We start from the raw sequence: 26,457 nt of genomic DNA, 5'->3' as shown, positions 1-26,457 counted from the left end.
GGTAATGTTAGCTGCAAAGAAAAGATAGGAAGAAAGGAATTTTCCTCTCTCTGCCTCTACTTCTCTGATCATAAAGATATCTCATAGATCTGGTTAAGGAAAAAAATAGAAAAAGAAAAAGTGAGAGAAACAATTTCTTTGGATTCTCCACGTGTTTTTCTCGATAGATTTGATATGACTAATTCTGGTATGTAAAGTTTATAATTTATGAATTATTTATTTTTCCACATAAAGGTTATTATTGATGTAAAGATCATGATAATTGAAAATCTTTGACTGTAATATATTTATGAAAATTTTCTTACATATACCTCCATTAATATAAATCTAATCTTATTACCGTTTGTGTTTAAATTAATATGGACTAATTACTATGTTCTTAATTATAACTATTTTGCTATTTTCCTAGTTTTCTTTATAACTAGTAACGCAAAGGCGATTGAGTGATAACGTGTCGAAAGAGGACCGTTAGAGCGTCGGAGCCGTTGCAAAGTGACCGTTGGGGCCTCTGGGCCGCCTCAAGAGGTACTTTTCTATTATAATGGGAAGGGGGAATGGGGAAGCCATATTTTTTAATTGTGAAGAGATCGTGTAAAGAAAATACGAGAAAATAGCAGAATCCTTGAGAAAATACTCGAACAAAGCAAGAAAGATCGATCGTGAGAAACCCATCCGTGAGTTTTCTCCTTTGGACTGTCAATATTTATTTTTTTTCTTTCTTTGTTTTGTTTATTGATTTGTGCTGAAATCGGAAGTGGGAAAAGATGGCTGGAAATTTATAACAGATGGAGGATAATGATTTATCATTGAATCATTGCCGATTTTTGGAAAACACTGATTTGTGGAAGTGTGGAAATATGGGGGATTTTCCAAACAGGCACAAGAGAGTGATTTTATGTTTGTGATAGAATCATTGTCGATTTTGTGAAAAAGATTGATTTGTGGAGGAGATGAGGGGTTGAAAGATTCAGAGTGTTTGGGTATTTTCTATTTTGTGACTTTATTTTTGTTGCTGAGAAAGCATGGGAAAAGAAAAGGGTTGAATTTTTCAGCTTTTCATTAGTTTGGGTACTTGTCCCGAAATGAATTTTTTTCGTTGAGAGGGATACGCGTTGAAGACGAGGAGAATGAGATTATAGAGTTGGGGCACTATGCTTGTAATCGTTGTTGAATAGTGAAATCAGTCATATGATCTGACTCTGAGGACGTAGACAAATTACTGAATCTTGTAAATATGTGTGTTGATTATTCTTTGATTTCTCTTTTTTCCTTCTTTCGTTTGTTGGCTTCTACTACACGTATTCGTAACACTAATTGCTAATATCTCCCCAGATTTCTAGTTTCCAGAGGGCATTGATCTAAAGTCTTACCTGCAAAAGTTCCAAATGGCAACTCAAACTGGCGGTACTAGAACATTTCTATTGTTTCTCAATTTACATCTACTTTGTTTCATAGAATTGAGGGCTGGGAGGGTTCAGCGGGTAGGGTTGCTCATTTGTCATCAGTTGCTGGTGACAGCTTTGTCATCAGTTGCTGGTGACAGCTTCAAATAGAAGAAAATAGTCTCTCTATATAAAAGTAGAGGTAAGGCTGCATACATTATGACGACCCTCCCCCAACCCTTACAAAGCAGGGAACATTGTGGCTTAGGGAAACCATTTATTTGTTTTGTATGGGAGTTTGTGTGCTAACTGTTGAATTACTCATGTCAGGGGCCTCTGTTGGGGAAAGAGTTAATAACTTTAAACCACTAAAGGAAGGGAACTTGGGCAGAAGGAAGCCACTTGCTGACATCTCACAGAAGCAAAATTCCAAGAATATCACCATTGGAGGAAAGAAAAATGCTTCTAAAGCTAAGGAGAAAGTGCAGATCAGCGGCAGAAAACCACTAACTGATATTTCAAACTCTGGAAACCCATGCGGGCGCCAGGCTCCAAAGAAGCACCAAGACAAAACACAAAATGCAATTGCAGGGGAAGAAGAAATTCATCTTGATGAAGAATGGCACGGCCACAACCATAAAGAGTGCATCAAAGTACAGAAGAAGGCGAGGGATCTTGAGTTTGATTACTTGCTGAAGGATGTTGGACTAGGTGAGGCTAACTAAAAGTTAACATTTTTCCCTTTTATACACAGTTCAGCTTTTGTCATTAACACTTGATCATGATCATTTAACCTGTTTTATCTTTCCTGCCTCAGATTTCTCCATGCAATTGGCAACACGGGAATTTCCAATGTCAAGGAAATCAAAGGTTGGTTTAGTTTTGATTTCTTCACAATTTCTCTTGAAACCCTTTTCCCTTTTTGTTTTTTGAGGATTTTCATGATTTTGATGTGCTGCTGCAACCCAAAACAAAGAACACCATGGACCAATGGGATCGGTTTTGTTTTTCTTTCAGCCTGAGAGCCCTCCGAAGCATCTAGAATTGGAAGAGATAGATAAGGTGCTCATAGAAGACCTATTTTCCACCAAGTCTCCACCTCGCTGCCAATCTCCCACATCGCAGTATTTGCTCTTGGAGGAGTCGCCATTTTTGAACTGGAAGTACTGCACGCCTCGTTTCACCTTAAAAAAATGAGAGACCAATGCTGCCAAGGGTAGCTTTTAACATGTGCTTCATTTTCTGATGAAAATGGAGAGACTATGCAGAACTCTGTGTAGCTTGCTAGAAAATGCAGTACTTGGTGTAACTTGCTGCTAGTTTTTGTGCCAGGAAAAAATATTAGTGCTAAAATCTTTGAATGGGGTTTACTTTCCCTGCATCCTTCTTTTGTCTTGTGTGTGTGTGCGTGCATGTTCAAGGATTCAGAGAAAAATTTCTTTCACAATCTGTGTGTTTTAGAAATGTTATTTTTAGTCCTCTTTCCTAAGGGGATTTTCTGTGTTGTGATTTAAAAAAAAAAAACTCCATGACAATTGTTTGTAGGACAAATTGGTCATTGTTATGGTTCCGAAAACAAGTTGGAAGGGATTATAAAGGGTGTTATGAGATACATGGAGGATATGGATATGGAAACAAAAATGAGTTGGAGATCTTAGACTTCATTTATTACAATGAATAACTTTTTTAAGAGAGAAGAACATGCAAGAATTATAAAGTTATCTCAAGCTTGAACCACACAACATAGTTTGTGTTAGATATTTATTAAAAAAGAGTTGGAAGGGATTATAAAGGGGGTGTTATATGAATTGAAGGCTTCATTATGTCATATGATTTTATTATAATGAATTGACTTTTTTATGAGGATACATGGAGGATTCATTTATATTAATAACTTTTTTAAGTTATCTCAAGTGAAAGCTTACTTACCACACAAAATGAGTTGCGAGGCTTCATTTATTAATGAATAACTTTTTTAAGTTATCTCAAGTGAAAAGCTTACTACCACACAAAACGAGTCCAGGCTTCATTTATTAATGAATAACTTTTTTAAGAAGAGAGAAGAACATGCAAGGAGTATAAAGTTATATATCTCAAGTGCTTACCACAACATAGAGTTTTAGTCTTAGATATTTAATAAAAAATGGAAGAGAAAATAAATGTTAGTGTGGAACCTAAAAGGAGAAATAATTTAAAGATAAAATGATCAAAGATGGATTCACTATAGAGTACAGACACAAATACTACTAAAAAGGAAATTAAAGTACGGAAATATAAATGAGATGAGGGAAGAGAGAGAGTGACACGAGACTTTTAACGAGGTTCAGCTATCTCCTATGTCCTTGCTATGGGCAAACCCCCCTAGGATTTTCACTATACCACTCCTTCAATAGGGTGGAGCCAACCTCTACACCAGTCCTTATAGGCGGACCAACATCTCCAAGATATACCCCACGCTCGATACTCCTTCAATAGGATGGAGCCCTCCTCTCCAGGCGATACCCACACCCGGCACAGTTCACTACCCAAACCGCAGGGATACAAATAAGAGTATGGTGTTTCTCTCTAAAAATAATTTTGCAAATAAAAATGAAAGAGTGGAAATGATTACTCCACGCTCGACACTCCTTCAATAGGATGGAGCCCTCCTTTACACACTCCTTCAGTAGAATAGAGCCCTCCTCTCCAGGAAATACCCACACCCGGCACAGTTCACTACCCGAACCGCAGGGATACAAATAAGATGAAAAATATTTTGTGAACAACAAAAATGCTTCTTCAATAAGCTAATTTGTACAACTGAAATGATTACTCCACGCTCGACACTCCTTCAATAGGATGGAGCCCTCCTTTACACACTCCTTCAGTAGAATAGAGCCCTCCTCTCCAGGAAATACCCACACCCGGCACAGTTCACTACCCGAACCGCAGGGATACAAATAAGATGAAAAATATTTTGTGAACAACAAAAATGCTTCTTCAATAAGCTAATTTGTACAACTGAAATGATTACTCCACGCTCGACACTCCTTCAATAGGATGGAGCCCTCCTTTACACACTCCTTCAGTAGAATAGAGCCCTCCTCTCCAGGAAATACCCACACCCGGCACAGTTCACTACCCGAACCGCAGGGATACAAATAAGATGAAAAATATTTTGTGAACAACAAAAATGCTTCTTCAATAAGCTAATTTGTACAACTGAAATGATTACTCCACGCTCGACACTCCTTCAATAGGATGGAGCCCTCCTTTACACACTCCTTCAGTAGAATAGAGCCCTCCTCTCCAGGAAATACCCACACCCGGCACAGTTCACTACCCGAACCGCAGGGATACAAATAAGATGAAAAATATTTTGTGAACAACAAAAATGCTTCTTCAATAAGCTAATTTGTACAACTGAAAATCTATATGCACTCTCAAATGCTTTTTCAGTTGAAACTCAGTAGAGTATGGGTGTTTCTCTCTAAAAATAATTTTTCAAATAAAAATGAAAGAGTGGAAATGATTTACTCAAATAATCTTTGAGATATGAAATGTGAGAAACCTCTCAAGCAATATAATGAATATATATATATATATGCTCAAGGCTCTCTTCAATAACCCAAGGATTTTCTCCAAAAATGATTTTCAAAATGAAAGTAAGAGAAGTTAGGGTTTTAGTCCCAAAATGATTTTTGCAAATGAATGATAAAAATGATTTGCCTCAAACCTTTGAAATAAATACAAGAAGGCTTTCAAGCAATATATATATATACGAATATAAATATAGGTTCAAGCCTTTCAAAAATAACCCAAAAGAATTTTTATCCGACAAAAATATTTTCAAGAAGAGTAGGAGAAATATGAAAATAATTTCTTCAAGATTTTTCCTTTGAAATCTCAAGAACAAGAAGTTCTTCAAGCAAGATAAATGAATTTGATATATGCTCAAAGCTTGCTTGTATATGCTCAAGGCTCTCTTCAATAACCCAGGGATTTTCTCCAAAAATGATTTTCAAAATGAAAGTAAGAGAAGTTAGGGTTTTAGTCCCAAAATGATTTTTGCAAATGGATGATAAAAATGATTTGCCTCAAACCTTTGAAATAAATACAAGAAGGCTTTCAAGCAATATATATATATATATATATATATATGAATATAAATATAATGCTCAAGCCTTTCAAAAATAACCCAAAAGAATTTTTATTCGACAAAAATATTTTCAAGAAGAGTAGGAGAAATATGAAAATAATTTCTTCAAGATTTTTCCTTTGAAATCTCAAGAACAAGAAGTTCTTCAAGTAAGATATATGAATTTGAGATATGCTCAAAGCTTGCTTGTATAACCCCAAGATTTTCTCCCAAAAAACTATTTTCAAAATGAAAGAGTGGGAGAAATAAGAATTTTATCTTCAAAATGGAGTATAAAAAATAATTGGGAAACAAATAATATGCATGAATGCTCCCAATGAGTTTTTCTAACATTTTACATGTTGTTTAAACTTGTATTTATAGGTCAAACCCAAAATTAGCCGTTATATGGCTATTGGGGGAGGAGAAGAATATTTTAGTTTGAATTTTCTGGTCATTGGTACCCTTTTTCAAGAGATCTGGTCGACTGGGGTGAAGGTCCGGTCGACTCAAATCCGTGAGTTCCAGTCGACCAGATATGGGTTTTCTAGGCAAACACTTTTTAGTTTTTTGAACATAACTTTTTATGTAGAACTCTAAATTAGACGTTTTTTATATCAACAGAAAGCTAAGAGAAAATCCTAAGACTTTCATGTTGAACACTTTTTAAGATAATTAGTAATTGATTAATAAAATTATTCATCATTGAGGCGGCAAAAACATGAATGAAATTTTCTACTAAAGACACCTTTCAGTATTTTGGGTATTGCGTTTTCTAAAATACTTCAAATGGGACTTTCTTGGTATCAAAAGAAAGCTAAGAGAAAATCCCACAACTTTCATGTTGAACATTTTTTAAGATGAGAACAGATTAATCAAGAAAAGTGCTCATCAATTCAATGGAAGAAACATGAGAGGGATTTTTAAATACTTGTTTTGGAGTTTTTTATTCCAAATATGTTTTTTGCCCTTATTTTAATTTCAAAACCAATTTAAATCTTTTGGTATAAGTTTAACTTTTTGAATAAAAGGTTTTCGTGAAAAACTTAGGATCCTAAGGTCAATTTAGGGTTGGTGTTGAGTTTCAATTTAAATCGTAAGATACGCATGCACATTTAACACCTAATAATATTACAACAGAAAATCATAAAGTCTTCATGCTTTTCCTCTCCTGATGTCCATGGAATACGCCAAAAAGATGTGTTCGTTTAGGTGCTACATGACTTCCATTTTGCATCTGTCACTTGTACTTACAAAAAGATAAACATGTACACACACTTAACACACAAGTGAGATGCTGTAATTTGTCATTATCAAAACGGGATTGAATTCAAAAAGTCAATACTAATTTTTGAACTTACAAGTCACTCTACTAATGTAATGTGTTTTTTAAAAGTAAAATTATAAAGTCACAAACCAAAAGAGACCATTCATTACGTGAATTATGATCGCCAATTGATGTTTTTGGTGGGAATACAATATCTTAAAAATGCACAAAATGGTATTGGCAATTTTAATGTGAACAATAGTCATTGTTCTTACAAGACAATTTTTACAATCAAACATTAGCATGTTTCTTTTTTCTTTTCTCCATTAAAAGGTTTTTTTTTCTTTTTAATTGAGCCTAGCTCAATTGTGCAAAAAAAATCTCTCTGTTTTCTTCTTCTTTTTTAAGTTCATTTGGTATCGCTGTAAAAAATATGAAAATGAAAGATAGAAATGAAAACTTTAAATTAGAAATAAAAAACTAAAAATCAAAACTAACAACCTGTTTGATTAATATAATAGACTTCCAAGATTCACTATGTACATGACAATAGAAAAATAATAAAAATATTTTATAATTACTTTTACTATTATTTTTAAAAAAATTATGAACATTTTTATTTTAATTTAAACTCATGTGATCATTTTTTTAAAATAATTAAAAATTATATTAAATGAATGGTTGAATCAAAAAAATTAATTTTTAATACTAAAATATTATGACAAGTGATTGTCAAAACAACTGAAAACTATAAAATATAATTTTTTATTTTCTCACAAATAGTTGAAAATTAACAGACTAAAAACTAAAAAAACAGTTTAGTTAAAATTTATAAAATCAAAATAAATTAACAATTTAATAAAACAAATGCCCATTTTTGTCTTTGAATATTAATAAAATAATAAAAGGACAGATAAATTATAAATATTATAAAAATAAAAATTATTCTAATTATTTTACTTAATTTTTAGATTTCAAAATTCACTTTACAAGAACAATTTTATTGTATATGAAAATTGAAATATAGTAAAATATTTTGTAATGGATTAATTTTTATTATTTTTTAAATTTAATAGAAATTTTTTATTTGAATTATATTTAAAATTTATGTAAAAATTTTATTTTAATTTTAAGTAAAAAGTATGGATATAATAAATGGTTTAATTCAAAAAGGTTAATTTTGGATATTACAATATTCTAACAATAGGTTGTCAAAATAACTAAAAATTATTAAATTTGATTTTCAAAATTTACATCTTTTTTTGCAAAGAGCTAAAAATCGTCAAGGTGAACAAAAAAACCTAGCAACGGCAAATGCAATTTCATATTTATTTCTTTACAAAATGAAAACAGAAACAACACCATATAAGACCTAAACAAATATATTTTCATACTCTAAATCAAAAAAGTAGAAAATAAAAGCACAGAGCCTAACTATTAGAGGGGCCTGAAATTACTAATCAACTGTGGATTATTATAATGCCTTCTGGTGGTTAGAAATCTTACAACTGAGAATAAGATGTGGATCCAATGGAAGTTTAAGATTACCACACTTCTATTTGGTACTTTTGGAGCACAAATTTTAATTGAAAAAAGAAGAGGAAAAAATTATTTTTATTATACTTTCTCCCTAGACTAAATACTAAAAATAAAAATTCATCCTAATATGATTAAAAATTTTTAAAATTAAATATTAATATCAAATTAAAATTGTGTATCAATTTAGTTTTTTTTTTTTTTTAATTTATTGTTATTTTTGTAACCAAAATTTTGGGTTCCAAACCAGGGAATTGAAGGGCGGGTATATCGTGGATCGGTGCATTTAGTAAAAAGACCTGAAGCTACAAACCTTGGATAACCAAACATGAAAAATAATATTTTCTGAGTTCCAAATGGAGCCTAAATGCCCTCCAACAAAGGAAAAAACTAATTGTTCAACTTAAAAGTTGGACTACAATAAGTACCAACACTCATCAAGCATATTCCAAAATCCCATTTTCAACGTCATTCCCGCGTATACATGGATTGTGAAATTATAATTCCCTGATAGAAAGGTATGATGTAGAGTCAAACGACAATTTAGCTCACACTTTCAACACACTGTCATAATTTTAGAATGGCAGTTGCACTTGTAACCTATTGAGAAATGTAAAAAGTGCAGCGTCTTCACATTTTAGCCCAAGAAAAAACACAAATTTACGTTCACAATTTTGTTAGTGTTGTGCCACGAAATTCCAGTAGGATCAGTGGAACCAGGACACAGATTCATTCATCAGCAGACACAGATGAGTGATGGGTGGGATACCTCCATAGCACATCAGCCCATGTGCTCTGACCATCAGTCACCTCCTTCACCACAGAAGCTACCTCCTCCACACTAACACGAATCTGCTTCTTGCTGTCCCTCTCGCGGATTGTTACCTCAGACGTTGAATCCACCGTAATGGCGAAAGGCACACCAAGTTCATCAGTTCTTGCATATCGTTTTCCTATTGATGTACCTGTAAAATTCATATGCATACATTTGAACATTTGCTTTTTTTAGGGAAATGGTTCCACAATTCATCACAAATCATTAAGAGGTAAAAAACAAGAGTTAGACCCTGTTCTCTTTGGGGAAGCAGTTTTATTTTCCATTTCCAGATTTCCATATAATTACAAAAAAGCCACCTTGTTTTCTAATTTTCCAATATAGAAAATTAAAACAGTTTTCCACAACTAAACATGCAGTTTGTCCTAGCCTTTTATGTGGAGAGGAAGAAAACCCATGGGCGTCCTACACTGACACAATGACTAGCGGGCCTGGGCCTATAATAATTGTTTACATCCAGTTGGCTGGAGATCTCAGATTTATAACATCTATGACCAAAGCATACAGACAAGGCAGGTAATGTGCAGATGTGAATGATGCATATGTATATCCTCCCATATAATCAGAGTAAATTTTATATTCCTGGATAATAATTTCTGCATTTCATAAACTATTAATAGTAGTCATCAGAAAAGAAAGAAAACCTATGCATACTATTTTCTGATGGAGAAAGCACTCTCATGCTAGTCTTAAAAAATGCACCCATCCGTGAGGAGAAAGTGAGGCTCCATGAAAAAGCAAGATCAATATGGCAAAACAGGATACTATTGGTGGCTTAGATTGCTTAACCTTGTCCACATGGGGCCTTGGGCTTTCATAAAATGGTCATCAGCTCATAGATCTCAGGCCACAAGGCAAAGTTAATGAGAAGCTTTTGGTGCTTGACAATGCTCCAGGGCTGTAGGCTTGACCTACCTTGAACCAGCCCCAGCCGCAAGGCTAAAAGCTTGCAGGCTTGACTAACTGTTACATACCACATGGGCCTTGTGTTTCATAAAATGATCATCAGCTCATGGATCTCAGGCCACAAAGCAAAGTTAATGAAAAGCTTTTGGTGCTTGATGAGGCTCCAAGGACTACAGGCTTGACCTACCTTGAACGAGGCCGCAAGACTAAAAGGCTCCCAGGCTTGATTAACTGGTATCTACCCTGTTTCACTGCCAGATGTATCAAGTCCTAAGTAGACTCCCTAACCTCACTCCCCCCCCCCCTCCCTCTCTCTCTCTGTCTCTCTCTCTCTCTCACACCCTCAGCAAGCACTATCTGGTATTTTTCATGACTGCTTCATGTTCTCCCTTTCTTGCTTGCTACCTTTACAGGCTTTGAAAGAAAGAAGCAATCTATGAGGCCATGGTTTTCAGGTTTTTTTAAGGTTGTGTCATTGATGCAGCCAGTATGGAGGAGATTTTACATTTTATTTCTTTTTTTATTTAGAGCAATTTTATTAAGGATCATATCTTCAAGATTCTGGAATATTATTATTTATGAAACCAGTATTTCACTTTATTTAGGTTTCATAAATCAGTTATATTATTCTCCAAGCATTGTAAGCCTATAAAAAGGCCTCCTGTGTACCAATTCTGTTGAGACTTAAATTAAGAATTGAAGTTGCTGGGCAATCGTCCTACATCAAGTGGTATTTGAGCAGACTATGGTCTGACACAATTATCATTGTTTTGGACAGGGTTCATGGTTTCAATTTAAATTTCCTGGCCTGTCCCCCATCCTGCCACCACCACCAACATTTGACACTAACCATTCTGCCCCTCAACCACTTCCAACAAGCATCAGGAATATTTTTAAAAACAATTTCTTGTGCAGCTCAACTCCATTTGATTGACCCAAAAATAATAATAATAAAAAATAGCAGCTTTGATTGAAACCCTTCAAAACAATCAAAGGCCTCCATTACAGCCCTGAGTCATTTTTGAGGAAGAAGATACAGCTCACACGAAAATGCAAGCAATTGTCACAGGGAACAACATCCATTTTCCTCAGTTATTGCCACCATTCGTAGACACAGCCTTGTTGCCTGTTGGTCATCCAAACCCCCCTTCTTGCAGGTGACAAAAGGTCACCTCAAACAAAGTAAAGGACAAAGAAAATACCAGGAAGCCATTTTAACGCAGGTTTAGCCATCTGCACTGATTCAGTTAAAAAGGACCAGATCAACCTGGACCAGACCAGACAACAAACAAATAATTCTTTAAAACAAATGGTGACAAAGGACCAGTTTGATCAAGTTGCTTACAAAGTGACCCAAATGTATGAGTGGAAAGAACAGATGGAAAAGCAAATCAGTGAATTAATCTCTCTCATAGCTTCTCTCAGTTTCCTAAGTTGTTACTTCTCAAAATCAAATTGTATCTAAATTTGATCAGAAGTTGAGGCTCTCCAGTTCAAGATTTCTACTTTCCCATCAATTATTGATCCCAATTAAAAACAAAAAGGAGTTGTGGACCTTGATAGCAGCATTTCATCTTGTCCTTAACATGATTGATGCGCATAAATATAAAGATGGTAATGTTAGCTAGCGTGTGTGTGCAAGTGCGCTTTAACTCAAGGTTGAGTTCTTTTTCCACTAGTGGAGATTGATGCAGCCAGCAAAGAGGAGGCTTTAGATTTTATTTATATTTTTCTTTTTTATTTAGGGTAATTTTATTAGGATCACATCTTCAAGATTATTTAGGAACTGGTATTTTAGTTTGTTTAGTATTTCTTGTTCTCCAAGCATTGAATCTGAAGCCTGCCACCTATGAAAAATTTACAAGGATCCTGCACTCTGATGTAGGACGGGAAAGGGTGGCCTAGTCCTACGATTCAACCCTCACAAGCACATACACTCAATACACTTTAAATTAAGAATTTAATTATCCAAACATAAACACTATAAACCAGAGGGCATTTCACATGTTTTGGGATTTTGAAAGGGTGTATGATGCTGTTCTGAAATAAGTCCCAAGAGTTCTTTCACAAAGGAATCAAGTTATATGCAACAAAGATGTTATTTCAATATTTCAAGAAATAAGTAGTGTTTAGCACAGCAGTATTCCACAATTGATTTAGACTAGCAAGCAGTAATATTGAAAGTCTACGGATTCGGATATGCTATTCAAGTTTTGGAATTCAGAATTTCAGGCAAAGGGTTTATCAAATATGAAAGTGCAGAATTTGAAACTAAGGTTTAGTAATAGCGGGGGCTGTAAGATATAACAGGGGTTCAAACCAGAAACTGAAGTTACCACAAGAATCTATGGATGCATGATGTTGTTCAACACAAGTCTTAAACTACGCCAGAAAATTCCTTGGAACAAGCTTTGAAACACCGAGACAAACGCAGCAATGTAATGGAGGGGAAGTGGCCATGTGGAGGGGTATTTTGGTGTGGCCATGTGGATGCATTGGAGGATAGTTAGAACTGGCCTGAAGTTCTTCGTGCACACTTTGAAATATGGATATGTATGCAGCAACTGAAATGATGGATTGGTGGCCTTAGGGTGTAACTTGGTAATGGCAGTGTAGGTGATCGAGGGAAGTCGTGAAGGTAGGATAGGGATGGAGTCGCTGGATAGAATAGTGGTCTCTCACTACCTAATCTCCGAGGAGAACAACATAGCCTCTCACTACACAATCATAACGATTGGACAAAGCTTAAGAAGCTTCAACAAAGGAATTTCCTTTCAATATCAATACTTTTCTCTCTACATAATTCTTACAATAAAGGGGTATATATATATATAGCTAGCATGGGGGGACAAAGCATTAATAAGCTTAGCTAGCATAGGGGGACACAGACATTAAACAAATAACAATTCCCACACAAGCATGGGAGACACAAATAATAAAGACACCAACTCACTAGAAACATTAATTACTCTTACAAGTTACTAACAAAATATATGCTCCAATTGTCTAGACACAATAAATACTAAGCACAATTTACTAACACTCCAACTCACTCGACATACTCACACAATTTCCTAACATACACATGCAAGCAAGTTGTCTTGCATGTTTACAAATTAAATACAAACAAAAGTCAAAGGGAGGCCCAATTTGTGTGGGCCCAATGGAGCCGTGTGGGGCCCCACATGGGTCTTCAACTCGGACTTGCTGCCTCAGAGAGACACACAGTTCTCCCCAGAATCCTAGCTTCCTTCACATCTGGTCAGTTGATTCCAGTTGGTTAGCGCTGAAACCTGTCCCTGAGAACCCATAATCCTTTCTCTGTATTGTACCTCCACACCTACAGCACTGCTCTCCTCGTCCAATCTCCCTACCCTGATTTCCAGATAGATCTTGACTTCTGCAATTTTCACCTTCACCTTCCCCTTTTCCTCTTTTACCTTCCACGACACCTGACTCCACAATCAGGGACGAGAACAACCATCTGCAGCTACACCTCCAAAATTCTTTTGAAATTCCTCAGCCAACTCACTGAAATCACTAACAAAGTGTCCCCATCCCTCGCCCTTTGTGCCACTAGAATAAATACTGAAAATTTCTTATCTTTCCACCCCAACCCTAACTCCAAAAACTTCCCCACCTTCGTCCACCTAATAGACAGACAACACTGTGTCATACCCTAGCGCATACATCAAAATCCCATCCATCCAACTGAAAACCAACAATCCATCAGCAAACCAGGATGCAGCCTCTCACAAAACCTAACCCACCAGTATCGGACAACATCATTCTCAGCCACAAGCAAAGACGAAACCATTCTGCCCTTGTCCAAGTAAAGAACAAAGGATATTCCTTCAAACTGTAGCGTTCAATTCAACATACCCTACAGCACTAAGCTTTAGCAGCATATGCAGACTGTTTTGTGAGAGAGGAAGAGAGAGAACGAGAGAGAGAAATTGAGACATCCCTGACCTTCCCACTCTGAGCCATGAAGATGACCTTTGAAGAAGCCTTGACCTTGCTTGGGCCTCGCAAATAATGAAGCTACGAACTTGCAGTCTTGCACACAGTAGGTCTCTGCTACATTCTAATGAGCTCATCGCTATACCAACTGGGAAGTACCAGAGGCAAAGAATGGAAGAAGAAGAAAAAGCTTCCTCTGATGAGTTGCTGCTTCTGATTGGTCGCTGCAGCAGCAACTCTGGTTGTCGAAGCAACACCTACCTTCGAAATCCTAGAGAGATTCATGAGAGAAGGAGAGAAAAACGTTTTGCAAGAGAGAGAACCCAGGAGCACTGCTAGGCCAGCGTCAAAATAGCTCAATGTTATCATTATATTTTAACTACAAAAGAACAAAACAATACCAAAGTAACACTTGTTTTACTTTGGTACATTATGAGCTTTCATCCCATCATCATTAAAAATACAACAGTGTAACTATTAGTAAATAGACTTTACTAAACCAAATTGCCATCTAATGAAAGCACATGACTATATGCATCATGAATATATATTAATCAAGAACAACCACCACACACGCACCCACCCAAATCCTAAAGCTTGCAGCACATTATACATGCATAAAATCAATAACATTGTGGATTGAGTTCACATGAAAGCCAACCTCCTGTTAGATTCGAGTTCCTTAGGGAGAGAGAAGTCCAAGGAGCTTTTTCTTTGTGGACCTCTTTCACATCACATTAGTCAAACTAAAAGGTGCAGGCCTACTTAAGAATAGATAAGAGTATGGAAAATATGGTTATATTACGATGTATACGATGGGATATATAAGGAGAAGACTGGTTATTCTCTTGAGCCTATTTTGTTTGATTGATCTTGCCACTTAGAACTGGTAGGTAGGTCAGTCTTTCTCTGGATCCTGCAGAGCTGAAAGACGCGAGACACACATAAAAATGAGTTCAGACCCAGACCAGGCTCTTGAAAGCTCATGTGACCGGAGGTGGGGAGATATGGGCCAGCAAAGCTTATGCCCCAAGCATGGCTTTAAATAACGGCCGCAACCGTTACATAACACTGTTACATCATGGTTTTTTGGGGTCCTGATACCATTACACCGCAAAATCGATGGGAAGAAAAATCACGGCCATAGCGGCCGTTACAGACTACGACTATTACGTAAAGGCCGCTAGGCCATTACTAACTACAACAAGACAATTATGCCAAAACAATTTACTTTATTTTTTGCCTTCTCTTCTCACTTTTGTTTTTCCTCCTTCCATAAATCATTCTCAATATGCTATGTGGCCAAAGGGAGAAAAGATTATAATTAGGAAGTTAATGATACAAAATTCACTATTTTTTTAAATACTCATGAGAGATGCATTAATTAACAATTTAAAATACTAACTTGTTAATAAAATATTATATTTTGATAATATTAGCAATTTGATATTTATGTTTTCAACTTCAACCTTCTTTTTATTTTCTAGTTATTGTATATTTGTATTATTCGTATGTCTTAAGTGTCTAATAGATTAATGGAGTATATAATGTGTTTTGTTTTATTAATTAATTTATCACACATAAGAATAATGAGAAAGTATCATACACACACACAAGTAATTTTTCTGTCAATGGTGGTTTAAAACAAATGTAAATTTCTTGCCCTTATCAAACAACTTAGTTGAACTAAAGGATCCAAAATACACTAAAACTCTTTCTAAGAAGGGTTAGAGCTTAAAATATGCAAATACACTAATATGCACAAGGTTGTGCATGCTCGAAAAAAATTCATGGGCATTACACCAGTTCCCATTACGTATCGACTACTCCCTCTTCCCGCCATACCCATTACCGTTACATAATGCTACCCTAACGTAACTTAAAACCATGACCCCGAGTGCTACCCTACAGCTTGCTTTGTCATCCAGTAATTCTAATCCTAGAACTTGGGTTATAGATTTCTTGGCTATTGATCATGACTCAGGTATACCTAATTTCTTCTATACTCTGTAGTATCCCAAAAACTTAGCTCGTGTTATTCTTTCTGATGAATCCACCACTGCCGTTAAGGGAATTGGGACTGTAAATCCCACTTCCTCCATTTCTATTCCTTCGTTTTTGTACATTCCCAAGTTTCCTTTCAATCTTATATCAATTAGCAAGATTACCAATCCATCAATTTTTCAGTTACATTCTTCCTTGATTTTACTATGGTCGTCCAGGATTTGAAGGTGAGCAAGACGATTGATGGAGGGCATGAAGCTAGTAGATTTTACCTCTTTGAGCCACTATCTCATTGTACCGCCTACTTTGCTGCTACCACACAACTCCAAATCCACTGTCACCTTGGTCATCCTTCTTTGGGATAGTTGAAGTTACTAGTTCCTAATTTATGTCCTATGTCTAGTCTTGAGTGTATTGTCGGTTGGGGAAGCATCTTTGTGTCCCTATTGCTTCCAGAATCAATAAACAGGCAGCAATCCCATTCATGCTAGTCCATTATGATGTTTAGGGTCCTAGTTGAGTTGTGTCCAAGTTGGGTTTGCAACATTTTGTAACGTTTGTTAATGTTTATTCAAAGAATGAGCTGGCTCTATTTAATAAAAGATCATTATGAGTTGTTTCATATATTTTGTTGCCTTTTGTTATGAAATACTCAACTTGGTCGGCAAGTTCGGATACTTAAGTGACAATGCTAAAGAATATTTCAGTACTCAATTCACTACTTATAAGACTCAATTCAGTATTGCTCCTTGGCCATCCTCTGCTCACATTCCTCAACAAAATTGGGTTGCAGAGAGAGGAAAAATATACATATCCTTGAAGTTACACACATCTTACTATATCAAATACATTTTCCTAAAGTGCCTCTGTTATAGGTGGTAATTTTTTTTTTTTAAGGAAAAGAAGACAGATTTATTAAACCTGAGAAATGGAGTGCATGGTTGAAGGACAAGGAGTCCTCCTCAACCAACTAAAAAAGCTAGAAAAGCCCAAAGACAGCTAAAATCACCAAAGAAAGAGAAAACAAAATACAGTCCAAAACTACATTACAAGAGTGTTGCCTTCCAATCTCTAGTAAGGTCAAACAGCAACGGTGGGCTGCCTTCCAAGCTATTGTGTACATGTGTGTTTACCTTTCCAAAACTCCATTACAAGAGCACTGCCTTCCAATCATGGGTTTTCAATATAGCAACTCCAATGGAGTACATGTTAGTGGTATAATTCCCTGCTTTGTTCTCTTTTCTGATTCACCTTTCTTTTCTTTACCTCCTCATAGATTCAGGTGTGTATCTTTTGTTCATCAGCTAATCTCCAGGGTGAACAAATTGGATCTTTGGGCTATAAAATGTGTCTTCCTGGGCTACTTGTGCACTCAAAAGGGATACTGTTGTTATAGTCCTACTCTGCATCTGTTTTTTATTTCTGCCAATGTTACCTTCTTTGAGTCTAACCATACTACTCTCAGTCTGAGTGCTTTTGACCTGAATAAATCTCTTCCTCTTCCTAATCTTCCAGATTATAGTTTGTTGTCCTTATGCAGTCATCCACTTGTGTCTCCATGTAGTTTGAGTTCTTCTCATCATCTCAATTGTTCTAATTTGCAAGATCATTCACGATGGTGGCTCCAAGGAAGAGTCCTCTCTATCTTCTACTGTTATGCCTTTTGTTTCCTCATCTAATGATCATATTTCCCATGTTGATCCTCCCATTGTTGTCCAAAAATGTAAATGCACATGAACACAATAGACCATCCCCAATTTGTTTATTATGACTTCTGATCACCCTCCTATTATTGTTTTGTCACTAGACTATCCTCTGTCACCCTTCTTAAATCTATTTCCAAAGCCTTAACCCACTTTGGTGAAGGAATGAATAGTTAAAGAGATAAGTGCATTGCAGAATAATGATAGTTGGAAATTGGTATCTCTTCCTCTAGACAAATTTGTAGTTGGCTGTCATTGGGTATATACTGTGAAAGTCAATCTTGACAGTTCTGCAGCTCATCTGAAGGCACATTTGGTTGCCAAGGGAAATACTCAGGGTGTGGTTAAAAATTATTTACACACTTTTCCCCGGTTGCCAAACTTAACTCAGTACATCTATTTATCTCCTTAGCCACCACTTGTCACTAGCCTTTGCATCAATTAGATGTAAAGAATGCCTTCTTGCATGATAATTTTGAGGAGGTCTACATGGAGCAACCACCAGGTTTTGTTGCTTAGGGAGAGTCAGGCGTAGTGTGTGGTTCAAGAAAGCATTATATGTTTTTAAAAAGTTTTCCAGAGAATAGTTTGGTCAATCCACTGTTGTACGTACTTAAGTTTAGCCTTTGACAGTGTGCAGTGGATCACTTTATGTTTTATCATCATACTTCATTAGGTAGGATTCTTCTTATTTGTGATTACAAATGATGGTGATCAAGGTACTCAGGGCTAAAAAGATTTTCTACAGACTAAGTTTGAGACTAAAGATTTGGGATCATTGAAATACTTTTTGGATATATAAGTATCCAGATCTCATATGGGAACTGTTTTGTCACAGAGCAAGTATGTTCTTGATCTTTTGGATGAGACTAGGTTCTTGGGATCCATACCTTTTGATTCACCCAATAAATCTAACAGCAAATTAGTGCCAAATATGAGTAATTTGTTGCCTAATCTAGAATGATACCAGAGACTTGTTGGAAAGTTGAATTATCTTACAATCACTCGAACTGATATATCTTCCGCAAAAAGTGTTGTGAGTCAATTTCTGGATTCTCTGAGGACGAGTCATTGTGACGCAATAATTCAAATCTTGAGATATTTCAAAGGTGCACCTAGGAAAGGTCTCTCATATCGAGATCAAGGTCACACTAATATTTAGGGATATATTGATCCAGATGGGACCAGATCACCTTTAGACAAAAGATCCACAATCAGGTATTGTATCTTTGTTGGTGGTAACCTAGTTTCTTAGAAGAGTAAGAAACAAATTATGGTGGCCAAGTCAAGTGTTGAGTCATATAGGGTCAAGCTCACACTACATGTGAGCTAGTTTGGTTCAAAAACATGTTAGAAGAACTGGGTATTACACATTCTCACTTATGGAGTTCATGTGATAATCAAGCTGCACTTCACATTACCTCCAACCCAATCTTCCATTAGTGGACAAAACACATTACAGTTGATTGCCTTTGTTCAGGAGAAACTTGTACAAAAGCTCATTACAACCACTTATGTGAAGTACAATATGCAGCTTGCTAATTTGTTTCAAAAAGCTTTGGAGGGTGCTCATGTCAAATTCATTTGTAACATGCTAGGAGCATGCGATATCTATTCCACAGCTTGAGGGGGAGTGTTAAATGGTTATTTTAGTCATATAGCATATTATTAATGTGTCAATGTTATGTTAATAAGTGTGTTTTAGATCTTCTGTTTTACCCCAAATTTCAACACACACAATACGCCATCTTAAGTAATAGGAACATAATCCCATCCAAAGAGTAAGGTTAGGGACAGGAGGCAGCATAGGACAAGCCCAAACTACCCCAACAAGTGAGCACACACAGAAATCATAATACATGGAGAAATCAACAATAGTTTCTGCACACAAGAACAAAATTTTAGATGCATACCTGTCATGTCAATCTTATATGAAATTCCAGCAGCAGTCAATGATTTGGCAATCTGCTTGGCAACTTCATTATACTGTTGGTTCTGCACAAGGGGGAACACTGTGCATTTGATAGGTGCAACAAGTGGAGGGAAACTGAACACATTCAATTGTTCATCGCCAGCTTTACTAGGTCTCATGTAGAAGGAATGCTCATAAAGGCAGTAGATTATCCGCCCAATACCAAAAGATGGTTCAATCACAGACGGTGTGAAAACCCTTTGGTGCTCCTTCTTTTTTTCCTTGGAGATGCTCACCATGCTCTTCTTTATAGTGACATCTTTACCAAGGGTGCAGACACGAAACTCTACCTCTCCCTTGGATTCTAAAGCAGCCTTCATTTCCATGGCTTCTTTTTCATCCATGGCCTGCATACAAGCAGAAAATGAAGCAAAGTTTAGATAACATATGCAAAACATAACTAACAAGATACAAGCAAGAAGCGACTATTTTAACTGCTTGTTAGCCTTTCAAATTACTGCTCTTTATGTTACCTCCAATGCCTCAACCACCATCTTTTGGTTACCCTTGAATGCAAGGCCCAACTCCCTCTTCACAGGAGCTATAACAAGTTTCTGAAATTATAAAAAAAAAAATATAGTGAATGCTTAATAATGCTATTATGGGCGGGCATGAAAGACAGTGAGTACCTCAACTTCTATAGGTTCTGCAAATTTTTCATGCGCTACAAGAGGAACACCACTTTTTTCCTAGTACATGGTAAAAGATGAAAACACATTAGTAATTTAATATTTTACTTCTATTTTTCCCTTTATTATCTATCGAAAATAAAATAGCTGAAACATGGTTTTCCTTTTCTTTTCTCTAGCCTTCCTTCATCAACTGCTCTTGTAACAAAGCATAAAGATAAATTTTAGTACCCCAAAAGCGCACTACCGCTTAAGTGGCACTATTTAGTATTTACCATCCATCTATCATTAAAGAAGACTAAAACACAGCATGAAGAAGGTGAAATATCCAGCAAATACAAGAAGTCTAAGAATCTTTTGATTTTGTAGGTTGTAACAGGCAAGATTCAGCACAAGAATAGGCTAATCCCCACCCATGCTATAGCAAAATCCCCTGCGGTCCTCGGTTCAAGTCATCCTGACTGACTCCTAAGGCATTGCCCTCGTCATAACCACCTCCCAGCCCAAAAGAAAAGATTTTTGCAGGTTACGTACTACATGTCTTCATATATCTACCAAAAAATTCCGAGTGACTCACCGTGTGAGCACGCAAATCATATGCAGATCTATCTGCAATACCAACACACTCGATCCAGCCAAATGAGCATTCAATCTCGGCATCCCAACAGTCTGCAGCATAGTGGGCCATCTCATTTGCGAGATGCTGCCGGAAACGCAGGCGATCCTTATCAATACCGAGACACGTTAAGAACAAATACACCCTCCCAATGAAATATCCCAGTGTTTCATTGTTGACAATGCCCTGGCCAGCAGCAAACAACCAATCTACTGATTAAGGAAATTGAAGGGATATGCTTCCCACCCAAAAAAAAAAAAAAATGGTATTCTTTCAAAAAAAACTAAATGTACAATAAATTAATCAAGAATTTAAAACACACGCAAATCAAACGGACCATTGCAACTGCTTCACCAAGAAGTATTCTCCTTGCTGATTTTCCAGAGACTTGATCCTCCCTTGGGAACATTAAGAACTCCAAGTTTGAAACTTCAGGAAATTTTGGGTGAGACTTGTCATCAGGATCCACAAAGTGCTCAATCTCAGCCAATGTGAATTCTCGGACTCTTAGAAGACCTTGCCGTGGAGATATCTGAAGTTGAAATTCCAGAAACAACATTTTCCGAATTGCACATGAGTATCATGGAATGATCAATTCAAAAGGCAGAAAAGAGATTCCAGGCAAAACATGGTTCCTAAAGCACGTATGAGCAACATGTAATGACCAAAAACACAAAAGGAAATGAAGGAAGCATGAAGGAGAAGCACATGAAATGGACTTTACACACAGCAGTACAGTTATAAGGGAGAATTTAGAACCTCATTTCTAAAAGCCTGACCAATTTGAGCTGCAGCAAATGGAAGCTTGTTCCCATTATAGTAGTACAAGTCCTTGAAGTTGACAAAAATGCCTTGTGCAGTTTCAGGGCGCATATAGCTGCATATTTTTGTAAAGAAAAAAAAAATGCCAGTGAACAGAGAGCACCATTCAATGCAAAATATATCATCATTGAAATGAAGGAGGGAAAAATCTATACAGAATGTCACCAGATCATCACAAAATTGGTTATGCATGCATATCATTATGAAATTCTTACCCAGGGGTCAACCCAGACGGGCCTATTGAGGTTTGAAACATCAGATTGAAGGGATAAGGTGCAGAAAGAGGGTTTTTTGTATCTGGAGCAGTTATGCCATACTCCTTGATCTTTGCACCCAGTTCTTCAGCAGAAAGATCATCCAGCACAGCAAGAACATGTTTCAATTCAGCAGCTTTCTCGGAAGTGATACTAAGGTCCTTCTCAAGCTTCTCTTTGCAAAAATCCTTGAGCAAGTGATCAGCACGGTAACATGTACCGGTCTTTTCATCTTTGACCATTAGGTCTGTGAACTTATCAACATGACCTGAAGCTTTCAGTACAGCTTCTGGGGTTACACATGGACAATCAACCTCCAACATGTTCTCCTCAAGAACAAAATGCTGAAGAAAAGAACATGAACATATCAGTCACATACTTAATAGAGAAATGAAGCAAATCAGTCAAATAGCCAGAGACTAATACAGGACACAACATCATTGGCATGCACAGAATCATAATTAGAAGCTTGAAGCTCCATTTGTTTCATGGAAAATGTTTCTCTGGTAAGCATTGTCCACACTTTCCAGTGGACTCTCCAGAAAATGCTGGTGCAGAAAATTAACTTTCTCGATCAACAGGGGAAAGCTGCCTTTGTACACAAGAAAAAAATTTCCACCTTAGAATCAGAAAGCACATTTTCATTGATGAAAAAGGAAAAAAAAAATGAGAAATAATCTTCACCATATTATCCAGACAAAATTTTTTTTTAAAAATACCAAAAGGAAATTTTTCAAAAGAAAAAGGGTAAATTAGGCGGATACTTCCTACAGGTCGACTAAATTGCACAAAATGCAGAGAAATCCAAAAGGCAATTTTTCAAAAGAAAAAGGGCATACTATCCAGCTCTCCTGAAGTTTCATTGCACAAAATGCATAGAGTGTAAGGATGAAAGGGAAGGGGGGGGGGGGAGGGGAGAAAAAATAAGAAAGAAATTTATTTCCCCGCAATATTTTCTCACCGTATAAAATATTATTAAAAATAAAAGTTGTCTTAATATGAATAAAAATAGTAATGATGATAATAATGTGTAAAATCTAAATTTCGTTCATTGGTGTAACTTTTATTTGATTTCTCACTTTTTTATAACCGAAAATAGAAAAAGAGAATTTCTCTACATTTTTCTTTCTTTTCCTCAATGCTCCCTAAGTTGCAAAGAGGCCTAATAGATAGCACAAAATGCATAGAAATTTAATTCAAACATTCAAACCAGGTCGTTGAATCCTCCTTCCGTCCCCCAAAAAAAAAAATGCACGTCAACGTCACTAACACATTCCTTCATTAGATGAGAGAATTTTCAGTATGATGTGACGTTAAGATGAAGAAGAGGAAGAAGAATCTAACGATCTACTCGGGTCAGTTCAACTCCAGGCATTTGAAAATCACAGACGGCCATTCGATTCAGTGTTTATCACAAAGGAAAAGGAAGAGAGAGGACCTGACGCCAGAAGGCCAGCACATTGGATTTGACGGCGCAGCCAGGGGGTCCGTAGTCGTAGAGACCCGCAACGCCACGATAAATCTTGAAAGACGGGATGTAGAAGAGACGGCGCTCGAGAGTGTTAACCACCGCCTGCCGGAAATCTTCCTTGCTGAGAGCGCCATCGCCGCCGCCGTTGTTGCTAGGGTTCGCGGAGGAGAGAAGTGCGTGAAGCTGACGCTCGATGGAGGCCTTCTCCAGCTTGAGGGCGTTGAGGGCTTCGACTGGGGGATCAATAAGCTCCTTCGCCGCACCGGCCGCCTTCAGCGCCCTCACGGCGCCGCCTTGGGCTTCGATGGCCGATTGCTTCTCGGCGAGTGATCTGCGGAGGGCTTCTTCGTTTGCCGCCATCGACGCCGCTTGAACGCACAGTGAGTGGAGAACAGTGTGGGTGAGCACAGCGCAGTTGTGCTGTCTGCCTTCCTCAATCCCGATACTTTTTTTTCTTGCGTAATCCCACTTCTTCCGGTGGAAAACAAAAAATCAACCAAATCGAAAATTCGCGGTGGACGTGCGCTTGTCGCTGGTTTTTATTTTTCTATTAAAAAAAATGTTTATATATATATATATACATAAAGTGAATTGCATAGTTTGTGCACGCAAAAAATATTAAAAATTAGTTTTGTTATTATATTTAATTAAATAAAAAAACTCGTTTTTACTCTATACTAGCAAACTTGTGCTATACATGAAAAGAATTTTAAAATATAAAATAAAAAATAATATTCAACCACAAAATTTAAGTCCCCTGACCACGTATTATTTAAATCTTCATAACAAACATTTTATAAATTTTTATTCCACAAAAATTCACATTAACTGCAATATTTTAAAACAACAAAAAAAATTTATTATCTCATCTAAACTGTATTTCTAAAATTTGTGTAGTTTGTGTACATAAAAAAAAATTTAAAAATTATATTTTTATTATCTAGTCTATATATAATTCTTGAACCAGGTATGTCCCAACTTGACATGTGTCTCGGCATGATGTTCAAGTCTTGGGGCAAGCGATGGAATCCACTCTAGATAAGTCTTCATGGTATGCCTCATAAAGAAAATGGGGTGGAGATGGCTTCCCTTTTCTCTTCAAAAGTTGTAATTACTAAAAGACTCTATGGCATCCACGGTAAATTGCAAAGCCACCGTTACACTAGAGCACCTCCAGCTTACCTCTCGCCTTCTCTCATCTCCATCTTACCTTGTGTGTGTGTGTGTGTGTGTGTTTGTGTTTTTGTATTAATTCATAAGTCCATATGGCTATGCAAATAGTAGATTCACCTATGATCTGCCACAAGCACCACTTGTGGCCTTACCACAGTTGTTGCTTGTTTGCAATGTTGCCCTTGTTACCTTGTAGCACCACCTCCTTGCTGAAGCACACCTATCGATCTCCTTTCCCTTTTCTCTTCTCAACCCAAAGCCTCCTTTGCCTTCTACGAGCACCCATGGCTTAACGGCCACCACAAGCTCTTTGTTGGCACATGCTACCACCTCACCACTGTGAACTAAAGCTTGAGATAATCTCTTGCGCTATACTTAGTATGCAGGAATGTAATGGGACAAGAATGGAATGGAATGGGGAGTGGAATGGAATGATCATTCTCATTTCAGTTACAAATATAGAATCACATTGGAATTCATAATATGCTATCAAGAGCTCTAGAATTTACCCACAGCACACATGGAAAGTCAGAACTCTTCCCACTGCACACGGTTCTTTACTATGAAGAAACATGATATAGATATCATCAGCTTTAATTTCAAAAGCTTCCAAGCAAGCAAATTTGCAGTAGAGTCAATAGTGGACCCACAAATCATATTTAGGGGGAACATAAGAATTTTCAATAAAGGGAAATAGTGCAAAACATAATGATGCACAATAGTGAAGAGAAACATAAAGAAAAAAATTACGGGTGAGAAACAAAGAGAAGAAAAAATAAGAATAAGAGAACGATAAGAAAAGAAGAAGAATGAAGCAAATTATGGTTGGTTCCTAGGGAAAGTGGATATTTCGTAAGTTTGTTAAAGCTAATCTCACATGCTATTCTCAATCTTTATTACCTCAAAATTTTTAACATAGCCCTATGGTGCCCAACCACAATACATAATAACCCAAGAAATTCTACAAGACTCGTCGACAAACACAGGGGTTTCGTCGACGAGGGCTCTTCAGCATCTCATCGACGAACTCTAGTTTCGTTGACGAGAAGATACCGAGAGGGGGTTTAAAGTAAACTGAAACTCGTCGATGAGGCTGGGGGTCTGTTGACGAACTTTCAACAGGACTCATCAACGAGGTGACATGTCTTCTCAACGAATCCAACCCTATAAATAGCTGAAACTCAAATTTTTAATTAAAATTTTCAGTGCAGAAACCCTCCTCTCTCTTTCTCACGACTCCCTCCCCTTCTCTCTTCGATCCTGGCCCCATTTCTCACCGGATTGAAGATCTGAAACCACCACGACGCTCCTAGCGAAGTTCTCTACAAGTCTGCCGGAGCAGATCTTGGGGAAAGTTGATTTGATATTCATCCTAAATTCAAGGTAAGGTGTTTTATTTAGAATCTGCTTTCTCTATAGTTATGAGAAGTGTTGTATACAAAAAAATACTGATATTTTGTTTTGGAGATATTATTTTCAGGATGTTGAATTAGTAACCCTGAGGGTATAGTGCCAAAATTTAGCAGGGGCTTTTCAGATTTAAGGTAAGGGATATATGCTATGCTAGCAATTTTTAATATATATACAAAATATTATGAATATGTATTTACCAGCATGCTGATCAGATTATTTTCCCAGAGAATTATGAATATTATTTTTATAACAAGATAAAGAAATTGAGCATGAGTTTATGTTTATTCAAATGTGTGGCATGAGTTTACTACAGTACAATATATATATATATATATATATATATATATAGATTTTACAGTATTATATATATTCAGATGTTTCAGATTATTAGTAA

At 36.6% G+C, this 26,457-nt stretch overlaps 2 protein-coding genes across 2 annotated transcripts; one reads left to right on the top strand and one right to left on the bottom strand.

Moving 5' to 3' along the window:
• Window positions 1-445: 445 nt before the first annotated feature.
• Window positions 446-2,846, top strand: LOC131159714 (uncharacterized). Its single transcript, XM_058114837.1, has 5 exons — window positions 446-674; window positions 1,333-1,404; window positions 1,713-2,093; window positions 2,200-2,252; window positions 2,400-2,846. Exons 2-5 carry the CDS (start codon window positions 1,386-1,388, stop codon window positions 2,577-2,579), a joined length of 633 nt encoding a protein of 210 aa, XP_057970820.1. The 5' UTR covers window positions 446-674; window positions 1,333-1,385; the 3' UTR covers window positions 2,580-2,846.
• A 5,900-nt stretch (window positions 2,847-8,746) lies between these two features.
• LOC131159524 (glycine--tRNA ligase, mitochondrial 1-like) lies at window positions 8,747-24,026 on the bottom strand. Its single transcript, XM_058114514.1, has 9 exons — window positions 23,445-24,026; window positions 21,968-22,350; window positions 21,690-21,807; window positions 21,268-21,462; window positions 20,892-21,116; window positions 20,315-20,374; window positions 20,159-20,239; window positions 19,627-20,032; window positions 8,747-9,267 (listed from the first exon to the last, which is right to left on the bottom strand). The coding sequence occupies exons 1-9, from the start codon at window positions 23,835-23,837 to the stop codon at window positions 9,032-9,034; spliced, it is 2,097 nt and encodes a 698-aa protein (XP_057970497.1). The 5' UTR covers window positions 23,838-24,026; the 3' UTR covers window positions 8,747-9,031.
• Window positions 24,027-26,457: the final 2,431 nt, after the last annotated feature.

Source organism: Malania oleifera, chromosome 7 (assembly GCF_029873635.1).
Source record: "Malania oleifera isolate guangnan ecotype guangnan chromosome 7, ASM2987363v1, whole genome shotgun sequence".
Lineage (NCBI taxonomy): Eukaryota > Viridiplantae > Streptophyta > Magnoliopsida > Santalales > Ximeniaceae > Malania > Malania oleifera.
This window is presented reverse-complemented; position numbering and strand designations above follow the sequence as displayed.

Bases quoted from the DNA above. Each gene is read 5' to 3' on its own strand.
- LOC131159714 (XM_058114837.1), top strand. The intron at 2,094-2,199 runs GTGAGGCTAACT...TTCCTGCCTCAG, and splicing joins GCTGAAGGATGTTGGACTAG to ATTTCTCCATGCAATTGGCA. The intron at 2,253-2,399 runs GTTGGTTTAGTT...TTTTTCTTTCAG, and splicing joins CAATGTCAAGGAAATCAAAG to CCTGAGAGCCCTCCGAAGCA.
- LOC131159524 (XM_058114514.1), bottom strand. From the start codon at position 23,837: ATGGCGGCAAACGAAGAAGCCCTCCGCAGATCACTCGCCGAGAAGCAA. The intron at 20,375-20,891 runs GTGAGTCACTCG...ACCATGTACTAG, and splicing joins ATGATTTGCGTGCTCACACG to GAAAAAAGTGGTGTTCCTCT. The intron at 20,240-20,314 runs GTACTCACTGTC...TTATAATTTCAG, and splicing joins CAGAACCTATAGAAGTTGAG to AAACTTGTTATAGCTCCTGT.